The sequence below is a fragment of the Oncorhynchus clarkii genome, chromosome 5 (assembly GCF_045791955.1).
Source record: "Oncorhynchus clarkii lewisi isolate Uvic-CL-2024 chromosome 5, UVic_Ocla_1.0, whole genome shotgun sequence".
NCBI classification, from domain to species: Eukaryota; Metazoa; Chordata; class Actinopteri; order Salmoniformes; family Salmonidae; genus Oncorhynchus; species Oncorhynchus clarkii.
The window spans coordinates 50,182,418-50,209,169 of NC_092151.1; the positions used below are offsets into that span (position 1 = coordinate 50,182,418).

Below are 26,752 nucleotides of genomic sequence, written 5' to 3' on the forward strand. Positions count from 1 at the left end.
CTACCGGTCAAACATTTTAGAACACCTACTCATTCAAGGGTCAAAATGTTTACTCTTTTCTACATTGTAGAAAATAGTGAAGACTACAACACTATGAACTAATACTGTACATAGGGAATCATGTAGCAACCAAAAAAGTGTTAAACAAATAGCCACCCTCTGCCTTGATGAAGCTTTGCACACTCTTGGCATTCTTTCAATCAGTTTCACCTGGAATGCATTTTCCAACAGTCTTGAAGGAGTTCCCACATATGCTGAGCACTTGTTGGCTGCTTTTCCTTCATTCTTCGGTCCGACTCATCCCAAACCATCTCAATTTGGTTGAGGTCGAGGGATTGTGGAGGCCAGGTCATCTGATGCAGCACTCCATCACTCTCCTTCTTAGTAAAATAGCCCTTACACAGTCTGGAGGTGTTTGGGTCATTGTCCTATTGGAAAACAAATTATAGGCCCACTAAGCCCAAACCAGATGGGATGGCGTATCGCTGCAGAATGCTGTGGTAGCCATGCTGGTTAAGTGTGCCTTGAATTCTAAAGACAGTGTCACCAGCAAAGCACCCCCACACCGTCACACCTCCTCCTCCATGCTTTACAATTGGAAATACACATGCAGAGATCATCCGTTCACACACACCGTGTCTCACAAAGACACCAAAAATCTCCAATTTGGAGGACAAACTTCCACCGGTCTAATGTCCATTGCTTGTGTTTCTTGGTCCAAGCAAGTCTCTTCTTATTATTGGTGTCCTTTAGTAGTGGTTTCTTTGCAGCAATTCGACCATGAAGGCCTGATTCACACAGTCTCTTCTGAACAGCTGATGCTGAGATGTGTCTGTTACTTGAACTCTGTGAAGCATTTATTTGGGCTGCAATTTCTGAGGCTGGTAACTCTAATGAACTCATCCTCTGCAGCAGAGGTAACTCTGGGTCTTCCAATCCTGTGGTGCTCCTCATGAGAGCTAGTTGCAGCATAGCGCTTGATGGTTTTTGCAACTGCACTTGAAGAAACTTTCAAAGTTCTTCAAAATTTCCATATGGACTAACCTTCATGTCTTAAAGTAATGACGGAGTGTTGTTTCTCTTTGCTTATTTGAGCTGTTCTTGCCATAATATGGACTTGGTCTTTTACCAAATGGGGCTATCTTCCTTACATTGTCACAACACAACTGATTGGCTCAAATGCATTAAGAAGGAAAGAAATTCCACGAATTAACTTTGAACAAGGCACACCTGTTAATTGAACTGCATTCCAGATGACTACCTCATGAAGCTGGTTGAGAGAATGCCAAGAGTGTGCAAAGCTGTCATCAAGGCAAAGGGTGGCTATTTGAATAATCTCAAATCTAAAATATATTTTAATTTGTTTAACCCTTTTGTGGTTACTACATGATTCCATATGTGTTATTTCATAGTGTTGATGTCTTCACTATTATTCTACAATGTAGAAAATAGTAAAAATAAAGACAACTTCTTGAATGAGTAAGTGTTCTAAAACTTTTGACCGGTAGTGTATATGTAGCACAAAATCTGTGGAAAAACAAAAATATATTTGTCCTCCGAAGAGGGGTTAATAAAACAATATATAACAAAGTAAAAGTTCCAGTATGGATAATAGCATTCCTTTCTCCGTCAATTGTACCATACCTGTTAGTGAGGTAGTTTACATCATCGATTTACGCATTCTTCTCCAATTCTCATTGACGTTTTCGAGTGCAGCGTCACAGATTGTAACTGTCAACCCAAGGATTTTCTCAGACTCAGGCAAAGCACATTTCACCAGAACAACACATGCCGAAGAATTTCGCGAAGCCACATCATTCCGCAAGTCAGATAAATAATATCGAATGTGACACTTTTTTTGTCGGGGGAAAAAAGGAGGGGTGTGAGAGGTTCTCCCTGTCTTTTTCCTCATTCTTTCTCTTCTGAATGTGGCCTTTCTATGTGTGTGGCTACAGTGTGTAATGATTAACATAGTGAGCCCTGGGAAGTTGCAGGAGTTCACAATGGATGGTTGTTGCAGTGTATCAGACTCCCCTTTGGCCTGCGTCAGTCACCGGAATGGGAGTGGGGCCGCAGTGTTGCGTAGAAACTCACAACTTAATCACTGGGAATGGAGAAATCCCTCAGCCACTGGTATTCCAGGGCAAACAGCTAACCAGTAATGCTGTCAAACAGGGACGTTCCTGGGCTTTTTGAGAGAGCGTGGTGTTGCTAAGTTCACATGAGAAAGTAGTGGTGTGGTTGTGTTCAGACGGGGAAGGGGGAGGCTATGTGAAACTACAGTATCGTGTGAAGTTGTCTTCCTCCACCTGTGGAATAGTAATCAATACGAGTCAATCTACCCCAAGATGTGTCTACTTGTCAAACCATAAAAGTGGTAAAGCTTCACCCAAAAACTTTTCACCAAGAGAATAATGCAGCATCGTAAATCTTTAACCTTTTGTCAAGATGCGGTTTTTTATTCATCGTTATGTATCCTTTTTATTCAGAGGGAAAATATATGTAGCATGACACATTAGCATAGCATGAGCTACGCACATACATTAGCATTAGCATCAACAACTGACCTCATCTTCTATTTCTCTACCCTTTTGTCACAATCAGGTGGATGACCAAATGAAGCTCCTCCAGAACTGTTGGAGCGAGCTCCTCATCCTCGACCACATCTTCCGTCAGGTGATGCACGCCAAGGAAGGCTCCATCCTATTGGTCACCGGCCAGCAGGTAAGTCACCTGACTCCCCCAATTCCACCTACCCCTTCCTGCCCCACATGCCCCTCCCCTTCTCTCCACACCCTCCCCATAGACCTCATCAGCCACTCAGCACGAGCACATCAACACCCTTTAAAGCACTATCGACCAAGCCGGCCCCCGCGCAGTCACCGCTCCATTAAAAATAGATTACGCTTATAGGTATAAGCTAATGTGACCAGAATAATCAATTAAACATTTTCAATTTATTTATTTTTTATTATTTTGCATCAAGCAAAGACTCCAAACAGCGAATAAATAAAGCGCTTGGTTAAGCATGCCGGTAGAGTCATAGCTGTAGAAAAAAAAGCCTATGATGATTTACCTTTGCGGGGCCCCCGAGGAGCCGGCAAGGGCCGATGCCTGAGGCTCCTGACGAGGCTCTCAACACAGAGTGGACCTGTGATTCCTCAGTCTTTTTCTCCACTGGCAGAGAGAGAGCGAGAGACAGAGAGAGGGAGATAAAGAGAGAGAGAAAGAGGAATGAAATTGCTCGTTATGAATATGGCTCTGAACGCCCGGCACCTCTCGCCTGTCAGCAAGACGAGCACGCTTAATTATTGATGGGGCGGTGTTTCCAAAACGTTGCTCTTCAACAAAATGTTCTCCAACAATAGATGGGGGCATTACTATTGAGGCGAAGCAAGGAGGGTCTGAGTGGAGTTAGGGAGTGTTGTTTTTACCTTTGTTTACAGTTACAGACTTACTGTAGATGAGCTTTACTGACGTGATTTGGAAAAGAAGATGTTGTGAGAGGAGGGACACAAGAGTGGTTCTCCCGATGAACTCCAATAATTAGTGGTCAGAAAGTTGAAGTTGTTGTGTGTGAGTTCATGTAGGGAGAGAGACAGAGAAACAGAAAGAGAGAAAGCGCAAGAGAGGGGGAGTTTTCATATCACTGCTATTTTATCAGACCACATATACCCACACATACACCAACCCACACACAGAGTGCCCTGAGTCACTGCCCCCCCCCCCTCCCCCTCCCACGTCCAGTGCAGAGTGCCGAGCGGTGGCTCGTACTCCCAGCAGTGTCTTTGCTGCTCTGTGTTTGATTAGTGAAGGTTGGCTGTGAGCAGGGCTGAGCCAGTGAAGAAGGAGGAGGAGGTGGAGGAGGAGGTGGAGGAGGAGGAGGAGGGGGAAGAGTCAGGGGAGGTGAGGACCAGGTCTCGTTTGCATATTTTGGTTAATGAACAGCTGGTGTTGGGGGGCCGGTGTGGGAGACAGGAGGGGAGTTCCTCTCAAACCGTTCATTATCTCCTATTATTCTCCATGAAGCCAGAGGTGACAGCAGCACTGCTTTAAAGCCAGGGCCCACCACCACAACCACCATCACTACCAGCAACACCTCCACCAAAACACATGGATAAGGTTACTATGGCAGAACTCAACAGCCTCTTGCGATATCTCTCAGATAAGGGGTTGGGTTGATCACGGGTTGGCGTTACTGCAAAAATATTTTGAGGATCTTTGGGAGGGCAATTGGGTCAGGCCAGGGCACCGTGACCTGTTTGGGCGTGCCGACCACTTCCACGCTGTTACCTCGTTGCGTGAGCATTTGTGTCTTGGCCGTTTTGCCAGCAGTCGTCGGAATGGTCCAAGTGCACCATGGGGGATTAAAGGAGAAATGCGAGCAACACATGACACCCCGGGAGGACGGGCTTCAGAACATGCTACTGTCCCTTCCTTCCGTATTCCCCCTCCCTTCCTCCCCTCTTCTCCCTCCCTTCCTCCCCTCTTCTCCCTCCCTTCCTCCCCTCTTCTTCCTCCCTTCCTCCCCTCTTCTCCCTCCCTTCCTCCCCTCTTCCCCCTTTGAATACAGATCCCTCACCGCCCTCCACTCTCCTATCTGTCAGCTGGTAGCCTTAGTCACAGTACACTGACCTTCGGAGGAATCTGATGTAGCAACAGATACAATATATAATCACACAACATTCACGTCTAATTTATACAGCTCTTTGGCCTGTCTTGTACTGACCTGAACTGTCCTTGGCTCAAACACAAGACATGACTGCCGGTGTCATGTGAAAACACAGGGTTATGGCTGTATGGCAGTTCAGTAGAGTATGAATGTACAAGCAAGGTCTCGCAAGATAAGTCTTTGATATTACTTGATATCAATGGCACTTGCACATGAAAGGCAAATGTTAAAGCATTGCTAAAAAATATTCTCTGAACTAATTTATTCGGCAGGTTTACACTACTTTTCAGTGGCATTGTCTTTTTAAACTAACTCGTCTTCTTTGAGCCATAGTATTATTAGGAGAATGTGGTAATTTAGCAGACACTTTAATCCAACTTTCTGTGCAATTTAACTTTAGACATTTTTGTTATTATATGACCCAACTTACTGTGCTATATGAGTCACCCAACCATATTAGCCGTCTTTTCCCATTTTTATGCTCGTTTGTCATTTGGCAAACCATGTTAATTTTGTTTGCCTTTGTTTGATGTATTAATGACAGGTTGACCTATGAATCTTTATAATATGCAGACATAGAGATGATAGATAAGTGTATTTTTTAAAATTTTTTTTACTTAAGGCTAGGAAACCATAACCCAATGCCATCAAGAGCCCAATCCTTCATTGAAGTTATTTCATGCACAGTTGATTTTATGTAAATTAATTGACACTTTAGGGGGGGCGTTGACATTTCACTGACTCTTAATTTTCACCACCTCAAAAAAGGACAGAGGGAGAGAAGGGGAGAGAAGGGGAGAGAAGAGAGAGGGAGAGAAGAGAGAGTGAGAGAAGAGAGGGAGGGAGAGAGAGAGATGCTGAGCGATATGGAGAGAGAGAGATATAGAGAAAAGGAGAGATGGAGAGGCGACGAGAAGTAGGGAAAAAAAGCTGCCGCACATCTCGGAATCCTCCCAGCCCAATGCTTAAAAAAATTCTACTCATCATTATTTACACAATAAATAAATTCCGATCTGGGCCGTTTTAATTGCAAATGCAGCTCGCGGGGACCCCTCCCCGAGCCTAGGAGGCAGCCGCCTACCTTCCTCGAGAAACCCTGGCTCAGTCAATTATGGTAATGAATTGTCAATAAATATAAAAATTTAATATGGCCTGCTTACTGTGAGTGGCAGCTATGGACTTGCCTCCCAGACAAATTTGCTGCTGCTGCAGATATTAAGTGCACCTGAAAGTGCTCGCGGTGGGCCAATGGGGCCAGTGCCGGGGCCAGAGCATGAGGAGGGGTGGGGGGGGGTCCTGGGGGATATCCGGGGGGGCCCACACGCTCTCACCCCTCTCGGCCCCCGCCTCCAAACCCCGCGTCCAGACGCAGAGGAGGGGAGAGGAGGGGGAAGGCGAGAGGGAGGAGAGAGGGGGGTGTCCCCCCCTTGTTTATCGGCGGGTGATTATGATTCAGCAGTCAGCCCCGGCCCTTCGGCCCTCTCCCTCCCTCTCTTTCTCACTCCTCTTTCCCTCGCTCCCTGTATCTCTCTCCCTGCTGTGCTAGCAATCTACAGTGTGCTGGGCTACAGTGTGGGGAGAGTGAGAAAGAGGGAGAAAATGAGAAAGGCTTGAGAGAGAGAGAGAGAGAGAGAGAGAGAGAGAGAGAGAGGGAGAGAAAGAGAGAGAGAGAGAGAGAGATAATGAGAAAGGCTTGAGAGAGAGAGAGAGAGAGAGAGAGAGAGAGAGAGAGAGAGAGAGAGAGAGAGAATAATATATATATATAAATATATATATTTTCAGGTTCAGTGAGAGTGATAAGCCTCCATAAGAGAGAGAGAGAAACTCTCCTGATAGCCAGCCTACTGTATGCTGATGGGGAGGATGCATCTAGCTGTTGTTGTTAGACACATAGCGCCCTGTATTGTTATAAGGCATACACTGTATTCTTCCTCATTTCTATGGATACACAGTTATAGGGGTCTACCTGCTTGTTTATTTTATTGTTTGTCTTATTGTGTAAGAACGGTAAGCTAACTGCACCCATATTGAGATGGGATCTTACACTGTCAGATTGACCAAAGGGACATTTCATACACATATACTGTATAAGGCATACTGTTGTATAGATAGGCATTATCTAAGGTGCCAGTGAACTACAAAATGGTTTTACTTTCAAAAACCGGTCAAGGTATTTCCATGTTTTATTTAACCTTTATGTTGACAGGGAGCCAATTTTATTTAACTTGATTAGGATTCCAATTAGCCGACGCCAGTGACGACATCTAGTCTTACTGGGGTACGACACTTGACCCCACATGACCCGGGGCGGCAGGGTAGCCTAGTGGTTAGAGCGCTGGACTAGTAACCGGAAGGTTGCAAGTTCAAAACCCCCAAGCTGACAAGGTAAAAATCTGTCTTTCTGCCCCTGAACGGGCAGTTAACCCACTGTTTCTAGGCCATTGAAAATAAGAATTTGTTCGTAACTGACTTGCCTAGTTAAATAAAGGTAGAAAAAGACATTACAGACAAAATACTTTACATGCATTTAAATACATGAACATGTAGTGTGTGTGAGTGTGCATCTCTCAGTCACACATACATGTCAGTACATACACACAACAAGTAAGTCACATGGGGGAGAGATGTTGTCCCATGCAGTGTTTCTTTATTTGTTTTTGGAAACCAGGTTTTCTGTCCACGTGCGCTATATGAGATAGAAGGGAGTACCATGCAGTCATGGCTCTGTATAATACTGTACGTTTCCTTGAATTTGTTCTGGACCTGGGGACTGTGAAAAGACCCCTGGGTAAGGGTGTGTATTAGTGCTGTGTGTAAGTTGACTATGCAAACAATTTCTTATAAAAACAAGTCTTTCCTCAACTCTTAGCCAAGAGAGACTGGCATACATAGTATTGATATCAGCCCTCTGATTACAATGAAGAGCAAAACGTGCTGCTCTGTTCCGGGCCAGCTGCAGCCTAACTAGGTCCTTCTTTGCAGCACTGGACCATATGACTGGACAGTAATCAAGATAAGATAAAACTAGAGCCTGCACGTCTTGCGTCGTGTGGTGTCAAAAAAGCAGAGCATCTCTTCATCACGGACAGACCTCTCCAAATCTTTACAACCATTGAATCTATATGTTTTTACCATGACAGTTTACAATCTAAGGTAACACCAAGTAATTTAGTCTCCTCAACTTGCTCAACAGCCACGGCATTCATTACCAGATTCAGCTGAGGTCTAGAACTTGGGGTATGATTTGTATCAAATACAATGCTCTTAGTTTTAGAGATGTTAAGGACTAGTTTATTACTGGCCACCCATTCTAAAACTGACAATGCTGAGACCAAGGTCTCTTTTCCAGATGAGCCCTGTTTAGCACAACAATACACATCAAGATACAATATACACATTAAACTACACATTAAAATACACAACTACACATCCATACACGCATTATTTGTATAATAATAATAATAATAATAATAATGTATTATTACTCTGTATAACATGTTGTTATACAAAACACCATATAAGTTAACAATTAAGTAAGGTACGGCAGAAGTTTATGCAGGAGGGCTTTATAAACAAAAATAATTAAATCATTCTACGAGACTTCAAAGTATTCTTTCATCGCAGACAAGACCTTTCTCTCACCTCAACTTCAGCACACACTGTAAAGGAGTGTGTTATATTCTATGGGAATGCTATTGAATTGCACGAGATCAAGGAGATTTCTCGGCAACAAACGAGTGATCAAATTATATATACGGATACCGTATATGTGTGTCCTATGAGGCCTAGTGTGTACCCCACAGTGTCTAACAGCTTGTGTGTGCTCCCCCCCTCTCTCCTGCAGGTGGATTACGTTGTAATTGCCTCCCAAGCCGGAGCCACTCTCAACAACCTGATGAGCCACGCCCAGGAGCTGGTGGGCAAGCTGCGCTCTCTGCAGCTGGACCAGAGGGAGTTTGTCTGCCTCAAGTTCCTGGTGCTGTTCAGCTTGGGTGAGTACTATGCTGGAGGAGGCTGGGTAGGGGAGGGGAGGCCGGGTAAGGGATGCTGGGTGAGAGAGGAGAAGGTGGCTGAGGGAGGAGAGGGTGGAGGCTGAACGGGTCGGGGGGAAAGAGGGTTGTTTCCGTGTGGGTGAGTCCCAGGGATGGGAAGAAGGGAGACTGGGTGGGGGAGGGGAGGGATATATAGGGGTATGGATTAGAAGTGAGAAGGGGGGAGGGGAGGGATATTGGGGAAGGGGTTATAGGTGAGGGGGAGGGAGGATGGGTGAGGTAGGAAGAGGAGGGAAAGGGTAGTTTGTGAGGGATGGGGAGTCTTACGATAAGGGATGGGGTGGGAGAAGGGGTAAGGTGAGGTATGGATGACTTTGGGAGAGAGATGGGGCCAGAGATGTGGGGGGGAGGTGATAACGAGACTACAACACACTGGTCATGAATGCCACATAGAAACAGGGCAGGGTCACCGAACGGCCACACAGGGCACGTGCCCTGGGGCACCCGACCTCCAGGGGGCCCACAACCCAGTTACAATGTGTAAAATTGTAGGAAAATTAGCTTTAAAACTGCTCAATTCTCTCTTGGGCTAATGGCAAAATGTGAGGAATAGTAGAACATTTTGTTTTAAAATTGCTACATGTTCTTTCAGCCTCATGGCAAAATGTGAGCAATAGCGTGATGTTAGCTATAAAGCACATTTTTCTCTCTGACCCATGGCAAAACGTGTAGAATATCAGGAAATTAGCTTTTAAACAGCAACATTTTCTCTTAGCCTCGTGACAAAATGTGTAGAATCAATCTGATCTCATAGTTTCACTTCAGGAACTGACGTAATTGGATGAACGTCGATTTTTGACTCATTAATTCAGCATGGTTATAGGTTTCATTCCGCATGGTTACAGGGTTAAAACAAAAACAACTCAAAAGATTAAGTTCAGGTATTAATTCCCGAGCTGTTAAAGTTAGGGCTATGGTTTGGGGAAAGCATAAAACTAAATAATAATACAAGAAATGCATTAACTACTCTCCCTGCTTGCTAAAGCATTATGAACTGCTTTGACGCAGTGGTCTAAGCAGTGTGCTCTGGCTCAAAACATTTTCAGTTTGAGTGCTGTACCACAATTCTCAAAAAAAAAATTGGTGAGCGCCAAGGACGGATTATATCGACGACAACAGGACCTTTTAAAATGTCTGAAATTGACGTATGTTTCGAGTGACCAGCCTAGTCGAAAGCATTATAAAACTGCACATTTTTTCAACCTTAAATGTTAGCTTTTTCAACCGGGAAGTTAGCTGATTTCCCCCAAAAAATGTTAATTCTACAAAAGGTGATCGGTGCCCGGTAGCCCCAAATGTGGTAGTCCAGCCCTGCATATAAACACACACACATAGATGCACGCATGCACACACACACTTACCCTATCTGCAACCGATTGGCCATTTGGTCAGTCGCACGGGTTGCGGATGCAGTGGTCTGTCCTGATGGCAGGTTGTGGTGTGGTCATGGTACTGTGGCAGCTGCAGGATCAATCAATCAATCAAATGTTGATCAAATAAAGCCCTTTTTACTTCAGCCGATGTCACAAAGTGCTGCACAGAAAACCAGCCTAAAACCCCAAACAGCAAGCAATGCAGATGTAGAAGCACGGTGGCTAGAAAAAACTCCCTAGAAAGGCCAGAACCTAGGAAGAAAACCTAGAGAGGAACCAGGCTCCGAGTGGTGGCCAGTCGTCTTCTGGCTGTGCCGGGTGGAGATTATAACAGAACATGGCCAAGATGTTCAAATGTTCATAGATGACCAGCAGGGTCAAATAATAATAATCACAGTGGTTGTAGAGGGTGCAACAGGACAGCACCTCAGGAGTAAATGTCAATTGGCTTTTCATAGCCAATCATTCAGAGTTAGAGACAGCAGGTGCGGTAGAGAGAGAGTCCAAAACAGCAGGTCCCGGACAAGGTAGCACGTCCAGTGAACAGGTCAGGGTTCCATAGCCGCAGGCAGAACAGTTGAAACTGGAGCAGCAGCATGACCAGGTGGACTGGGGACAACAAGGAGTCATCAGGCCAGGTAGTCCTGAGGCATGGTCCTAGGGCTCAGGTCCTCCGAGAGAAGAGAGAGAGAAAAGAGAGAGAGAGAATTAAAGGGAGCATACTTAAATTCACACAGGACACCGGATGAGACAGGAGAAATACTCCAGATATAACAGACTGACCCTAGCCCCCCGACACATAAACTATTGCAGCATAAATACTGGAAGCTGAGACAGGAGCGGTCGGACACATACACACACACAATACACCCCCCCGCCCCCCCCCACACACACACACACACGGAGACAATCACAGACAAACACACCACACACCTCTAAGAAAGGTTCAATATTCTCATATTCTCTGTATGTGTGTTTGTTGGTCAGCCATGGGACTTTCCTCACCATTTCCTGTTCGTAAGTTATGCCTCCTCACTCCCGTAGTTTACCATCATTCATTAATGAAGTCATTTGAAGTCAAGGTAATATGCTCAGGCTAGCCCCACGGTGGACACTGGTTTCTCCTATCAAAGACAGACTTCCAGGGTTGATGGTTACTGCCAGGAAGATTGCTGGAATTGTAATGTACTCGGCTGTTTGTCAACAAGTATTATCATATCACTTGCATTTCCACATCTGAACTTAGTACATAGGTGTGTGTGAGTGTGTGTGCGGGTTTGTTTGTGCGCGTGTGTGCATGTTCTCGCCTCCAATTTACAAGGGGCTTATGTTGACCACCTGGAATCGCTAAGTGAACAGCAAGCCTTTGAATAAACGCAGACCCTCCCCCAACCCCTCTGCACTCCTCCACTTCTCCCCCTTTCCTCCCCACGCTTCAGTCCCACCTGGAAAAGGGCTTTACTTCCCCAACCCTCGCACAAGCCCCTTAATGAAATGCTTTCCTCCTGGCCGACTTGCCGTGCTCAGAGCTAGTGAGATTAATGTTTGTGTTATTGGGTGTTTGTGGCAGAGGGGCGGGTGAGAGGGGAGGCTGGGAGGGTGTGATGGGGGGTCTGGGGGGTTGATGGTCTAAATAATTTGGCGGAAACATCATCCATAATGAAAGGCTCACCTGAGGGATGTGTATCGCCCCCGGCAGTGCGTGTTGTCTGCGCTGCCTGGGCCCCTGTGAACGCTAGACGGTTCGCTACGGAGAGAAAGCGGGAAACCAACATTAAGCCAGGAGATTAGAAGTGCTCTGATTAATATCATCCCACAGTCGAGAGGAGTGTGTGTGTGTGTGTTTTTATATACATGTGAATGCACGCGTGTCTGTAAGTGTAAGTTTTACTGTACAGTGTGTGCGTGTCTCTGTGTGTTTGTATACTGTGTGTACTAGAGTTCATCAACTCCAGCTGAGGAGCCAATTAATAGGGAGTTAATGAAATGAGGCATGAAACTACTCCTGTGCCGTGCTGGGTGAATGCAGAAGGCAACATGAGGTGAAACACTCTCTCTCTATTACTCCTATACTTGCTACCTGGGCCCGTATTCCTAAAGCATTTCAGAGTAAGAGTGCTGATCTACTGTCGGATCAGTTTTTCCTTTTAGATCATAATGACTAAGATTACATGGACAGAGAGGGACCTGATCCTAGATCAGCACTCCTACTATGAGATGTTTTGTGAATACTGGTTCTTTACAGGATCACAAGTTGCTTCTACTATGGGTGTGTGTGTGTGTGTGTGTGTGTGTGTGTGTGTGTGTGTGTGTGTGTGTGTGTGTGTGTGTGTGTGTGTGTGTGTGTGTGTGTGTGTGTGTGTGTGTGTGTGTGTGTGTGTGTGTGTGTGTGTGTGTGTGTGTTTACATAGATAGGTGACCATCACTTGTACCAATAAGCTATCAAGTGGAGCACCCTTTTTTTTGCCAGCTGCACATCACATATTTTAACCAGCTACATTTTGACCATCAAATTTGGACTATCTATCAAATGCATGGGTGCATTCGTGTTTTGACATATGTGCACTGCTTACATAGTAACAAGTTAATTAGGCAATAAGGCCCGAGGAGATGTGGTATATGTTGCATACTCCAATGCGGAGTGCCTGGATACAGCCATAAGCTGTGGTATATTGGCTATATACCACAAACCCCCCAAGGTGCCTTATTGCTATTATAAACTGGTTACCAACATAATTAGAAATGTGTTTAGCCAATCAGCTTTCAGCCAATCAGCATTCAGGGCTTGAACCACCCAGTTTATAATATACAGTAGTTGGTGTCACTCTAACCTTTTATTCCTTTTATTGACAGTCAATTCTCTAGTTTAGATTAGTATTACTCAATCCAAGTATATTCAAGCATATACAACGTCTTTAATCAGATTTAGATTGAATTGAATTTCAATGCATAGACATCTTTTAAAGGCTTTTTTTGTCAGGGGCTCTCTATTTCAGAGATGCCTGGTAGAATTCTGATCACCGAAAGGTAGAGATCGATGTGAGGTAAAAGCACCAGTCAGTCCAAGGCCGAGTGTGTGTGAGACAGGTTAACCACGCACACACCCACATATGCACACTACCGCTTCTATTCATTCTACTACTTGTTATTTTTGACTTGACTCTTTTCACCGTTATTATTGATTATTGTTTAATGTACCGCATTGTTGAGGGATCCAGCACATAAGCATTTCGCTTGCACCTTTTATACCTGCTGTAAACTGTGTATGTGACAAGTAAATTAGATATGGATTTGATTTGACACGCGCACGCACGCAAGCACACACACACACACACACACACACACACACACACACACACACACAGCTCCACAAACTCGCCACACAAGGTCAAATGCAGCTCCGATGAACATACAGACATCAATCCTGGACAGGCCTTTTCTCCTAAAAGCAGCCCTCTCTTAAGCCATTTACAAATGAAGCCTTTTAAAGGAAATCAAAGGTACAATTCCCCTGGCCTGACATGAGCCTAGCCCAATTGCTCCAACTTCTGCGCTTTCTATCAGCGTGCCGACTCCAGCGTGATCAGTCAATGTCGCTCGCCGCCGGACTCTTTGTAAAAGTGGCTGTCGATAAAGAGGAGGATAGACCATCGTTTTTGACCTGGGAAGAGTCACTTGTCTTGGTGGGTGGTGGGGTGTCAAGAAAAAGTGTTGTGTGTGTGTGTGTGTGTGTGTGTGTGTGTGTGTGCGCGTGCGTACATGCAGAGATTTGTATTAACCTTGCTGTCTGTCTCTCCGACATTTGCAACATTGTTTCAATATTCAAATTCGATCTCCAGCTGTCACATAGTAGTTATGAACTTGTCGGGATGAGACAGACAGGCAGGCAGATTTTCTCAACCAGTCGAAATCATGAATCAGCATAATTTTTATGGATACATACAAAGAAATATCAATAGAAAACAAGTAAAACGAAACAAAGTGCAGCTAGTTTACAGTCGTTCCAGCTTCAGTTTGAAGTGATTGTGTTAGCTGTGTTGTTGGCTAGCTCGTCTGAACAACAGTATCCTGATGAGAGAGCACATGTTCTATGCCAGGTGAAGTCGCGACTTCACCTGGCATAGAACATGTGCTCTCTCATCAGGATTAGCTCATTGTTATGGATGTATCCAAATAAATGTGACTTGAAAACAGCTTAAACAATTGCAAATGCAGCTACTTTGTTGTTTTTCTGCCACACTGTTTTTGACGTGATTGTAAGTTAGCTGTAGTTGGCTAGCTAGCAAGGGATAAGAACGTTGCCAGCCAGTATGGCAATAGAACATTTATAATGAACGACTGGGTCCCGTCCATAGATAGAGGACGAACGAACGACCAGCCGGGTTGGGTAGCAACCCTTGATTTGTGTCGGGACTATATCTTGTGGAAGGTTGAAACAGTATGAATAAATTCATCAAAATAATTTTTTTTATGAAAATATGTAAATCATTGTTTGAATATGTTGATAACTTGTTGTATAAAAGGGATAATGCCCTCGATGTCAAGGTATGGTTTGCCTCGACTTCATCTCAGGCCTAACGACATCCGTACCAATATATCCTCCAAACACCAGCTTCTCGGGCATGATCACTTACCTAAACCACGGTCGTTCTCCTAGCATGCCTCTTTCAATACAAATGTACAATAATATAAAGACAACATCCACTACATGACCAAAAGTATGTGTACACTGCTCATTGAACATCTCATTCCAAAATCATTGGCATCAATATGGAGTTGATCCCCCTTTTGCTGCTATAACAGCCTCCACTCTTCTGGGAAGGCTTTCCTCTAGATGTTGGAACATTGCTGCAGGGACTTGCATCCATTAGTGAGGTCGGGGACTGATGTTGGGCTGGCTCGGAGTCGGCGTTCCAATTCATCCCAAAGGTGTTCGATGGAGTTGAGGTCAGGGCTCTTTGCAGGCCAGTCAAGTTCTTCCACACTGAACTCGACAAACCATTTCTGTATGGACCACGCTTTGTGCACGGGGGCATTGTTATGCTGAAACAGGAAAGGTTTCTGTTACGACAAACTGTTACCACAATGTTGGAAGCACAAAATCGTCTAGAATGTCATTGTATGCTGTAGAATTAAGTTTTCCCTTCACTGGAACTAAGGGGCCTAGCACAAACCATGAAAAACAGCCCCAGACTATTATTTCTTCTCCACCAAACTTTACAGTTGGCAGTATGCATTCGGGCAGTTAGCCTTCTCCTGACATCCGCCAGACCCAGATTCGTCCGTCGGACTGCCCAATGGTGATGCGTGATTCATCACTCCAGAGAACACGTTTCCACTGTTCCAGAGTCCAATGGCGTTGAGCTTTACACCACTCCAGCTGACGCTTGGCATTGTGCATGGTGATCTTTGGCTTGTGTGCCATGGAAACCCATTTCATGAAGCTCCAGATGAACAGTTATTGTGCTGACATTGCTTCCAGAGGCAGTTTGGAACGAGGTAGTGAGTCTTGCAATCGAGGACAGACAATTTTTACGAGCTACGCACTTCAGCACTTGGCGATCCCGTTCTGTGAGCTTGTGTTGCCTACCTCTTCGCGGCTGAGCCGTTGTTGCTCCTAGACATTTTCACTTCACCATAATAGCACTTACAGTTGACCGGAGCAGCATCCTATGAAGGTGCCACATTGAAAGTCACTGAGCTCTTCAGTACGGGCCATTCTACTGCCAATGTTTGCATTGCATGGCTGTGTGCTTTATTTTATACACCTGTCAGCAACAAGTGTGGCTGAAATAGCCAAATCCACTCATTTGAAGGGATGTCCACATAGTTTTGTTCGTGTAGTGTATGTAAACCCTTTCCAGGCCTGTTTGGATAATGTATTGCACCATTCAGAGATGCACTTTGTAGCCGACTCTGAAAACGTAACCTGTTTCTGTTCTTACTGTGTGCATAAGGCCTAAGTGTAATAATTGTATTTTGGACACAAATCCTCAGCTCATTTGTGTGGTGAAATTTTTATGGATTCTCCTAATATTTATGTGTACATCTGTGGACAGGTCGAGGTTATCGGGACAGTAGCCTATTACGTCAAGTCTTAAATCGTTGGATAACAAAAGTAAGCTGTAATGATGAGAGTGTAAGACTGTTGACTATAAAAGTGTGCTGTTTTCTGTCAGTTTATACAGCTTGTGTCATAACAGGAGGTCCAAGGCAGGTTGGATTTATTTGCATACAGGGAGGGGCCAGGGAATCTGGTCACAATATGGATGAAGTGGGCAAATAAGAGACACGTTTTATTAGACGCAACAAATCTCGATTTGATTGTGATCGGATGACGACAACCACGTTAATGCAAGGTGTAAGCACGGTTAGTGTGCGTGCTTGAGTGCATGTGCAAAACAACGTGCGTATGTGTCTGTGTGTGTGCGCACATGTGCGTGCATGTTTTGCTTGCATACGTGCTTGTGTATATGTGTGTGTATATGTGTGTGTATATATCTGTGTGTGTGTGTGTGTTACATGCCAGATGCGGCAATAGTGGCATAAGAGTGCAGTTAGGGGAGCTCTGCAGTGACCCCACGGCTCGAGGTCAGCCTCTGTCATGTGTAATTGTGTGAGGCCGCCCCAGTCATAACTTGTCAGAGGCGAGGAAAGCCAGGGATAGCCAGGCTGCGCTGGTAAGTGCTCCCAACGGGGGCCAGATTTGTGGGCAGAGCACTAAATAACACTACTACTATCTGGCCTTTTTTTCTGCTTCTTTTCTAAAAGAACCAGAAAAAACTATAGGAGTAAAGGTTACTCAGATGACTGATTGTGTTCCATTCAAGTCTTACGAGGAGTGTTTCCCCTTGCTAGTATATGTAGGCGGGTCCCTTCCCATTTAGATAGTCTCCTTTGCACCCTTGCCGAAAGAGCTGACGTTTTTGGGGGATGTTGGCAGCCTTTGCTGTTGATTTGGGGATCCTCCCACCTAAAAATAAAACAAATGGGAAATGCTGAATCATTTTCAATGGAACTTTAAACATACAGTCAAATCAAATCAAAGTTGATTTGTCACGTGCGCCGAATACAACAGGTGTAATAGACCTTACAGTGAAATGCTTACTTACAGGCTCTAACCAATAGTACAAAAAAGGTATTACACCACAGTTTCCTTCTCTCTTCAGACATTTGAATAGATCTGATCTGAAATCAGTTCTGGAATAACCTGTGTCTCAAACCTTCCACCCATCCCACCTCCCCTCTATCCCTCTCTCCCTCCCTTCCTTTCATCCCCTCCACCCTTCCGCCCTCTCCCCTGCGCTAGCTAGCATCTCTCATTAACATGTTTAGCACGTCACGTGAAGCCTCTCGCTCTGGGTTCCACGAGGTCAGACACCAATCTGCTGAAACAACACAAAAGTGGTAAACCCTGTTGAAAGAAAAAACAAATTTTCTCTCTCTCTCTCTCTCTCTCTCTCTCTCTCTCACTCTCTCTCTCTCTCTCTCTCTCTCTCTCTCTCTCTCTCACACACACACGCATGCAGGCACACACACATACACTGCTCCCTGAAAGCGAGAAGAAAACATGTAATTCCCAGACAGGTATGTCCTAATTAAGCTACAAGCCTTGCTCCTCTGCTTCCCCAATCAATGCTCTGATCCCGGCCAATGAGTTGGGGAGTTCACTAATGCATGCATAACCCGGGCTCACATAATGCCCCGCAAATATTCATTTCCTGAAACGAATCAAATAATTTGGAATTCAGTCAGGATTGATTAACATTTGGAGGCGGTGAAGTCGCGTGTGGCGTTAACGTGATCAATACCCATATAAACCACGATTGGGTGTGTGTGCTTCCTTCTCAAACATATTCCCTCAATATCTTCTCTTCCGTTTTGGTACTTTTCTTTGTTACATTTTTTATTTAGCAGACACTTATCCAGAGCAACTTGAGACTGTTGCATAAAAATGCTTTCTTGGCATACGCTTGAACTTAGTCACCGCAAAAGCCTCAATTGGCTTCTAGTTGAGTGTCCTGACATTTTCCTTTATTTTAACAGTACAAGGTAGCAGCAACCCCCTAAGCAATGAATCTAGTATTTCTTGATTTTCATCCCTCTCTCTTTGTAAAAAAGCAAACCCACGGTTGTTCGTTGTCGAGCTCCCACTTTGAAAAGCAAGCTCAGTATTGAGACCTTCTAAAAGGCTTTCAGACTTTATCAAGCTGTAAAAGCACCAGATCTCCATGTTGCCACTATTAATGGCCATTACTGATTCAGATTCAGGCTGTTGTTAATTAAAAAGGAGTTTGGGGAGAAATTGTAGCTCTTGCCTTACATTCTCTCCCTTTTGCCTAACATTCAGAACGCTCTGGAAATTAAGCCCCGATTCCGCCTCGATTTCAATACTCGGCTCCTACAGTTAACTGCCAAAATAAAGGAAACACCAACATAACATATCTCAATAGGACATTGGGCTACCACCAGCCGCCAGGACAGATTCAATGCGCCTTGGCATAGATTCCACAAGTGTCTGGAACTCTATTGAAGGGATGCACACACACACCCTTTAAACCCCCTATACTCCTTTGAGACCCCTAGGTGCAGCCTAAACATAATGGGATGTTAATTGTTTAATTAACTCAGGAACCACACCTGTGTGGAAGCACCTGCTTTCAATATACAGTACTTTCCATTGCTCATTTACTCAAGTGTTTCCTTTATTTTGGCAGTTACCTGTACTTTGTAAAACGCTGGACCCTAGCACTTTCTGCTGATAAAGGTGTGATAATGGTAATAAAAAAAACACACACATCATAATTGTGTTACAAGGGGGTCCTGAGAGAAATAATGGAGCCTAGTTCAGTGTGTTAGCAAAATACATTATGCATTCGATTTTTAGATTATGCAAATTTCCTGGGAATGAATACAGGTACAGCCTGTTTTAAACACTCCTTTCCATTAAATGTAGTGAAGATACTGTATGATAACCAAACCAGAGGTTGGAACCGGTTCAGGGAACACTACCAAAAACGGTAAAATAACCAACATTTTAGAGGAACAGAACCAGAACTGAGAACAAAAGTGATCTATACTGTTCTGGAACAGAACCATTATTTTAAAAGCATGGGAACAGGTTAATAACGTTTTTTACATTCTGGGAGTTTTTTTCCAGTCCCACAAAAAGCGCCTATGCAAAGCCCTCACTTTGTCACTTAAAAACATATTCAAGTGTCTGCCTACCAGCTGAAAATCTTTGCCAGTGTGTGTGTGTAAGCTACCTGCCCGTACTACTCCCTCCGAAGCATAGTCTACTATAGCTACTTTCGTTACAAGCATGATTCAGAAATGATTCAGAAATGATTCAGATTTTTTACTTTTTCAATGATAGGTAAGGATACGATAGTTATCACGTTTCACATTGGATTTATTAACTACAAAAAATTGTATTTTAATTCTGGTGCCGCTCTGTACACACAAGCCTGTTAGCTAGCTAACTTAGCTACCTCTGGTCTAGTTCAGGAAAATGCTACGTGGCATTATGTGTAATGTAATGGAACTGAGAGTCATGATCAAGGCCTAGCTCTGGTCCAACGTTAGTTAAGCCAACTCTCCGATGTTCAAAGGTATTCAAAGTTCCTTCATAGAAGCCGCTCCTCTGTAGGTATAATTATTTGGTCCGAATTCAGATAATGCATGTCATAACAACAAGATGCCCAGTGCTTCATGCCCAGTGCTCTTCTCACCCGCAAAATTTCAGTCACATCTCAAACCCTACACCACACTTGTCTGTCCAATCAATTTGGAAAGTATTCAGACACCTCAACATTTTGTTACGTTACAGCCTTATTCTAAAATGAATTAAATAAAACATTTTCCTTGTCAATCTATACACATTACCCCATATTTGCAAAGCGAAAATATGCAAAAATAAAAAACAGAAATACCTTATTTAGTATTCAGACCCTTTGCTATGAGACTTGAAATTAAACTCAGGTGCATCCTGTTTCCATTGATCATTCTTGAGATGTTTTTACAACTTGATTGGAGTCCACCTGTGGTAAATTCAATTGATTGGACATTATTTAGAAAGGCACACATCTGTTTATATAAGGTCCCACAGTTGAATGTACATGTCAAAGCAAATACCAAGCCATGAAGTCGAAGGAATTGCCCGTAGAGTTCTGAGACATGATTGTGTCGAGGCACAGGTCTGGGGAAGGGTACCAAAACATTTCTGCAGCATTGAAAGTCCCCAAGAACACAGTGGCCTCCATCATTCTTAAATTGAAGAAGTTTGGAAACACCAAGACTCTTTCTAGAGCTGACCGCCTGGCCAATCTGAGCAAACGGGGGAGAAGGACCTTGGTCAGGGAGGTGACCAAGATCCCAAATGAGCTCCAGAGTTCCTCTGTGGAGATGGGAGAAGCTTCCAGAAGGACAACCATCTCTGCAGCACTCACCAATCAGGCCTTTAAAGTAGAGTGGCCAGACGGAAGCCACTTCTCAGTAAAAGCCACATGACAGCCTGCTTGGAGTTTGCCAAAAGGCACCTAAAGGACTCAATAAACATGGCACCATCTCTACGGTGAAGCATGGCGGTATCATGCTATGAGGATGTTTTTCAGCAGCAGGGACTGGGAGACTAGTCAGGATCGAGGGAAAGATGAACGGAGAAAAGTACAGTGAGATCCTTGATGAAAATCTGCTCCAGAGCGCTCAGGATCTCAGACTGGGGTGAAGGTTCACCTTCCAACAGGACATCAACCTAAGCACACAGCTAAGACAACGCAGGAGTAGCTTCTGGACAAGTCTCTGAATGTCCTTGAGTGGCCCAGCCAGAGCTCGGACTTGAACCCAATCGAATATCTCTGGAGAGACCTGAAAATAGCTGTGCAGCAATGCTCCCCATCCAACCTGACAGAGCTAGAGAGGATCTGTAGAAAATAATGGGGAAAACTCCCCAAATACAGGTGTGCCAAGCTTGTAGCGTCATATCCAAGAAGATATGTAATCGCTGCCAAAGGCGCTTCAACAAAGTAAAGGGTCTGAATATTTGTAAAAAGTGAATGTGATATTTCAGTTTTTTATTTTTAATACATTTGTGGTATTGTGTGTAGATTGTTGAAGAAAAACAACAATTTAATCCTTTTAAGAATAAGGCTGTAATGTAACCAAATGTGAAAAAATTCAAGAGGTCTGAATACTTTCCGAATGCACTGTACATAGTTTGCCTGCTCCATAGCAAGCTGCTCTAGCCATTGGTGAAGTCATTTAATGTTGAGCTAAATGTAAAACAATGTAGATTTCAGAGGTTTATAAAGGAACAGGAAGGAACAATACATTCTTTGGTTCGAACCGGGTCAGAACTTTTTTTGCTGGTCAGAACAGTGGAACGGAACAGAAAAAAAATATGGTTCTGTTTAGAACGAAAAGATTGGAAAATAATTTTGCTTCCAACCCCAGACACAAACAGACAATAACATTGCTACATCAACTTCCTAACAGTTTCAGGAACTGCTACTTTAGTGTGTAGACTGGACTATACAATCCCATCCACTAAAAAACTGATGAGAACTGGAGGCCTATCCAACGCAACCATAATGTCTGTTCGGATTCAGTAGAATTTAATGCAATCTTAACTCACACTACAGACGACAGGCAGAGAGTACTACAGCGAATGTCCTGTAATCTTTGTCTGCTTTCATCAACACACTGTCCAGCTTTAGTGGGCCACACTGAGCAGACAGATGCCCTGTAAAGTTTTCTTATGAAAAAATATCCTCTTCCCTTCTTCCCTCTCCTTCTTTCCTCCTCTTCTTTCCGCCGGGTGTGATTTAAGCGCGAATGAGCTATTGATGTTGGTGCAGGGAGAAACCGTTGCGCTCCCTCTATCCTAGGCCTTATTACAAGCCTGTCAGTTTATTATAAAACATTAGGAAAGCAGAGGGACACTTGTAGTTACTGTCTTATCGATCGTCGGGATAGATTCCGTGATTTAGTGGCAGACTCCTCTGCCATATCTCCAACATTCTCGGCCCTCCCATTAAGCTCCGGTGCTTTCCTTGCGCGGCTATTGATGTATCAACATTAACAGTTACAAGCAGCTACAGAAAATCAATGCTCAACTTTTATTACCAGGGCTGCATAAGGCTGTGTTTGCCTCCCGGTTAGACCCCTGCATTACAGCTAGCCCCTAGAACATGCTCCCGACAAGTCAGATGCTTCTTAAGTGATATGTGCACTATGGTTGGCCGATGTCAACCTTTGTCCTATTGTGATTATTATCCAATTTACATAAGTATTCACACCCCTGAGGCAGTACTTTGTAGAAGCACCTTTGGCAGCGATTACAGCTGCGAGTCTTTCTGAGAGATTTTCACACCTAGATTGTGCAATATTTTCCCATTATTCTTTTAAAAATTCTTCAAGCTCTGTCAAATTGGTTGTTGATCATTGCTAAACAACCATTTTCAGGTCTTGCCATAGATTTTCAAGCAGGTTTAAGTCAAAACTGTAACTCTGACCACAGGAACATTCACTGTCTTTTTGGTCAGCAACCCCAGTATAGATCTGGCCTTGTGTTTTAGGTTATTGTCCTGCTGAAAGGTGAAGTCATCTCCCAGTGTCTGTTGGAAAGCAGTGTGAACCAGGTTTTCCTCTAGGATTCTGCCCGTGATTAGCTCTATTACGTGTCCTTTTTATTCTAAAAAACTCTCTTGTCCTATAGACTTTCATTATTGTTATTTTTAAAAGCGGCAACTTTAGAGCACACCTTAGGCTAGAATATTTTGGAAATAAGCAACTGTTCATAACTGTAACTTGTCTTAAAGCATTTATGATAGGCCTAGTAGAAGGATGGTTATTGGTTTTCAACTTTTCATGGAAGGATTTTCCCGGTCTGCATGGATAATTTCTTTCTTAATAAGAAACTTGTCATAGTGTATTGATATTGTCTGCTCTCTCTCATTATTAGTACCCTCGCTACCTTTTACTTTTAGGCTATTCAAACAACTTTTTTAGAGATAGAACTTCGTTCTTTACTGCACGGTGCCAGTCAAGTTCAAATAGTCTAAACCATGGGTAGGCAACCCTGTTCCTGAAGTGCCGCAGGTACTGCAGCATTTTGTTCCAACTGGGCACCACACCTGCCAAACTGAGTTAATTGATCAGTTCAATGATTGCCTAAATTAAACACACCTGGTCTTCCAGGTCGGTTAAATCAAAAACATGAAGTGCCTGCGGCACTCCAGGACCAGGGTTGCCTACCCCTGCGCTCAACCACCGTCTGTCACATCACGATGTTGTCACCATCGACTGTCAATCATCATCGATAGACAATGCTATCATAATATCTATATATTATAATACCTATTCTTCTGCTGGGGCCATTTGGGCCTCCTGGGCCTCTGTTCACAGGATGCACATTTGCATGAGAACATGAGAGAACAACATTGCAGGGAAACAAATAAACATACAAACATGATTGCAAGGCTGGATTTTTTAAGGCCAGCATTTTTTCACTCCCAGGTGCTTGTTCGCAAGGCATTTGGCCATATTTAAGTGTTTATGTGTAACTTTTCCACACCAAATTTTCTTCAAACCCACCCTGCCTCTAACAAAAATTAGGGAGAAATATTGAAATAATCACTCCTCCTAACCCCGAGCTGTCCATCACCTGAATTGAAGCGGATTCATTTGAAGCGGATACCTAAACAGGAACAGTAGTGCATAAGGAGCAGAGCGTGGGCCCACTCAAACATTTATGAGCGCTGCGCAGGTCCTGCTGGGACAAGCAGACCGCTCGCAACGCCTCTCATTCCCGATCAATGGACTTAAGTTCATTACACACACAAGCCGTCCAACGCCTAGCGCGTGTGTGTTTGTGTGCATGTGTGTAGGGAGGAGGGGGGCCCTATAGAGCAGCATCAGAATAGTTTACATGACTGGAGGTCCCTGTAGCCCCAGCTTGAGGTTATCATTATGTACAGTACATGGTATCCGCTACGATGCTAATGTTTCACAATGGGTGCAGCAGCAGCGCTATTATAGCCAATGCGCTAGCTTCTGCTCTCCATCAATTATTGGCTGAGGCCTGCCAGGGCATGGAGGAGAGGACAGGCTACCCAGGGCCCAGTGGAGAGCAGGGGGCAAAATAAATGTAAATAATAACAAAATTGTACAATGCTAGCTATTTTGAAACAATTATTTTTGTTTTAATTTTATTGTTTTACATTATCTTATGTTACCTAGTCAGAATTTTTTACCCACTTGAAGCAAATAATTCAAACCTACTTTTTTAAAACAAAAATGTGATTATCTTGGAAAAAGCCTCGTACATTCATGAAACCGGTACACTTATCATCTCACATTATCTAGTCAGAATTTCTTACCCCATTGGAAGCAGATAATATGACCTATTTTTATTTAAATTAATGAAATGATCTCAGGTCAAGCGCCTGATGATCTTGTGGATATATTTATATACTTGTGGGAGAACTGGTATATAAACTTTGTATTTTACGGCATATCTCCTCTCCTAGGAGTATAGTGTCAGGCAGCATGGCCGATGTAAGGAGAGAGAAAGAGCAACTGCCACGGTCAGAATCCGTATTGATCAGTAAGCCAGCCAGGCCTTATTTAAACATTGCACACAAACACAGATAAGGAGTTACACAAGCCCTCCATAAAGAGCTGTCATTTCTCCATCGATCCCTCCCAGGGATTTCTGTGCCGTGGCCATCTATAAAGCTGTCTCTGTCACACACACACACACGAGTATGTACGCACACACACACACACACACAGGCATGCATGCACACACACATGCACAGAGGCATGCACACACGTATTCTGCACACATACGCACACAAACACAAACGTACACAGACACAATCTCTCACACACTGCAACAGTCAGGCCAAAGGCAGCCGTGGCCTCAGGGGCTGCTGTAGCGTAACCCAGGTCTAATGCACAAAAACCACATCGGCAATGAAATAGACCAATCAGATCAAGCGTTAACCGGGCGATATCAGACAGCCGCATAGCAGATGTTTTTGGCGGTGTTGAAGGTGAAACTGTGTTGGAGATGTCAAGTCGGTCAGCAGCTGCTCTTGTGATCATTGTCACGAAGCCACACCCACCCCACTTGCCACACCCCCACCCCTCTCTCAAATTGAAATCCTGATCCTCACTGAGGTGTAGATTGCATCTCACATTCCAGTGTTCGAACTTGTGCAACCAGTGGCAATGTCCAATTTAGGTATTATGCCAAAACAAAACACTAGGCGGATGTCAGCTAAAGTGGATCTGGTTGAATAGAGAGGCAAGTCTGTCAATCATTTGTCAAGCCCGATAAATGTGAGTAGCCATTTACATTTGTGCAAATATTAGCTGATAGTATTTGTGCATTATTCATTATTGTACATTATGAATTGTTTGAATAGTGATTAGCGTAATTTGACTGTCATAATTTGACAGTAAAAAAGTCTCTCTCCGAAACATGAAAAGAAGGTTGCATATGAAGATAGATGAGTGCTAATATTATGTAAAGGAGTAGAGTACAACAGCATACGAGAACTATCGCATCATGATCATTATTACAAAAACGCATACTGACGCTTGTAGACTGAAATTCGGACTGCCTATTCTTAGCGACACAAAGCCGTGATGTAAAATTTGTTGTTTATTTAAGGACTTTTCCTAACGTCCCTTGGTGCATTACAAATCGGCACCCTGGCATCAAGTCCCTGCCAGCTGGCGTGTGCCACCATGGCCTGCCCAGTGAGTGCCCACCCTTGGTGATTGTGTATAAGGGCATCCATGTGGCCAATGTGATGTGAGCTATGGCAGTCAGGTGGCCGGATACTGCTTCCCTTTGCTCTTTGTGCTGGTCGGCTCATGACGGATCCCTCTCACAATGTGGTTATAGGATCCCGGCAGAGAACAGAGAAGGACCAGCGGTAACTGGAGACAGTGATTAAATGGTTTAAGCACAGATGATCCGACAGGTGCTCTAGTCGTGTCTCTTTTTCTCTGGACGCACACACTTGCGCACAGATGCACACGCACACACACATACACACACACTTGTGCATACTTACACACACACCTCCTCCTGCATTGCCCCGCTTGTGCTAGTCTATTTAAAGTAACAAAGCCGTCTGTGGAGCTCACTGTCTTCTCACCCCCCCGTGGAAAAAATCTCCACATCACTCTTCGGTGAGTGTAACCTAAACCTGCAGGCCGGGGCAAGTGTTGGAAACAAGGGCCAGGAGGGCCAAGAGGGAGAGACGCATTTAGACAAAGGGGGTATCAATCAATCAAAACACAGTGAGAGCCAAAATGGACACCCTTGGTTGTCAAAATGGTTGACTGTTGGTAAGGTTAGAGGTCGCGGGGAGGACAAAAGCCATGACATGTGTCCATCGACGGAATAATGCAACTTTATATCATTTTAATGGGGGTGCCAGGTGCCCGCCAGGAGTCTGGTCTAGTGCTAGAGTTGCCGACTCCGAACTAACACATTGCCCCTCTATGTGGGGGGCTCGAGTCCTGAGTCTACCACTTTCTTTGTTGTATTTCTCCCACTTGCCTCTTCCTCATCCTCTCATTCATATCTCTCTGTTATTAAAATCGACCACACATGCTGTGGTGGCACCTGCCATGGA

The 26,752-nt window shown here is 44.2% G+C and overlaps 1 protein-coding gene across 1 annotated transcript in view; it reads left to right on the forward strand.

The window, feature by feature from the left end:
- LOC139408965 (nuclear receptor subfamily 5 group A member 2) overlaps positions 1–26,752 on the forward strand; it is a 101,186-nt gene that overhangs the window by 47,820 nt on the left and 26,614 nt on the right. The window contains exons 6-7 of the mRNA XM_071153497.1: positions 2,605–2,724; positions 8,517–8,664. Of these exons, the coding sequence (XP_071009598.1) occupies positions 2,605–2,724; positions 8,517–8,664 (268 nt within the window). The remainder of the gene's footprint in view (positions 1–2,604; positions 2,725–8,516; positions 8,665–26,752) is intronic.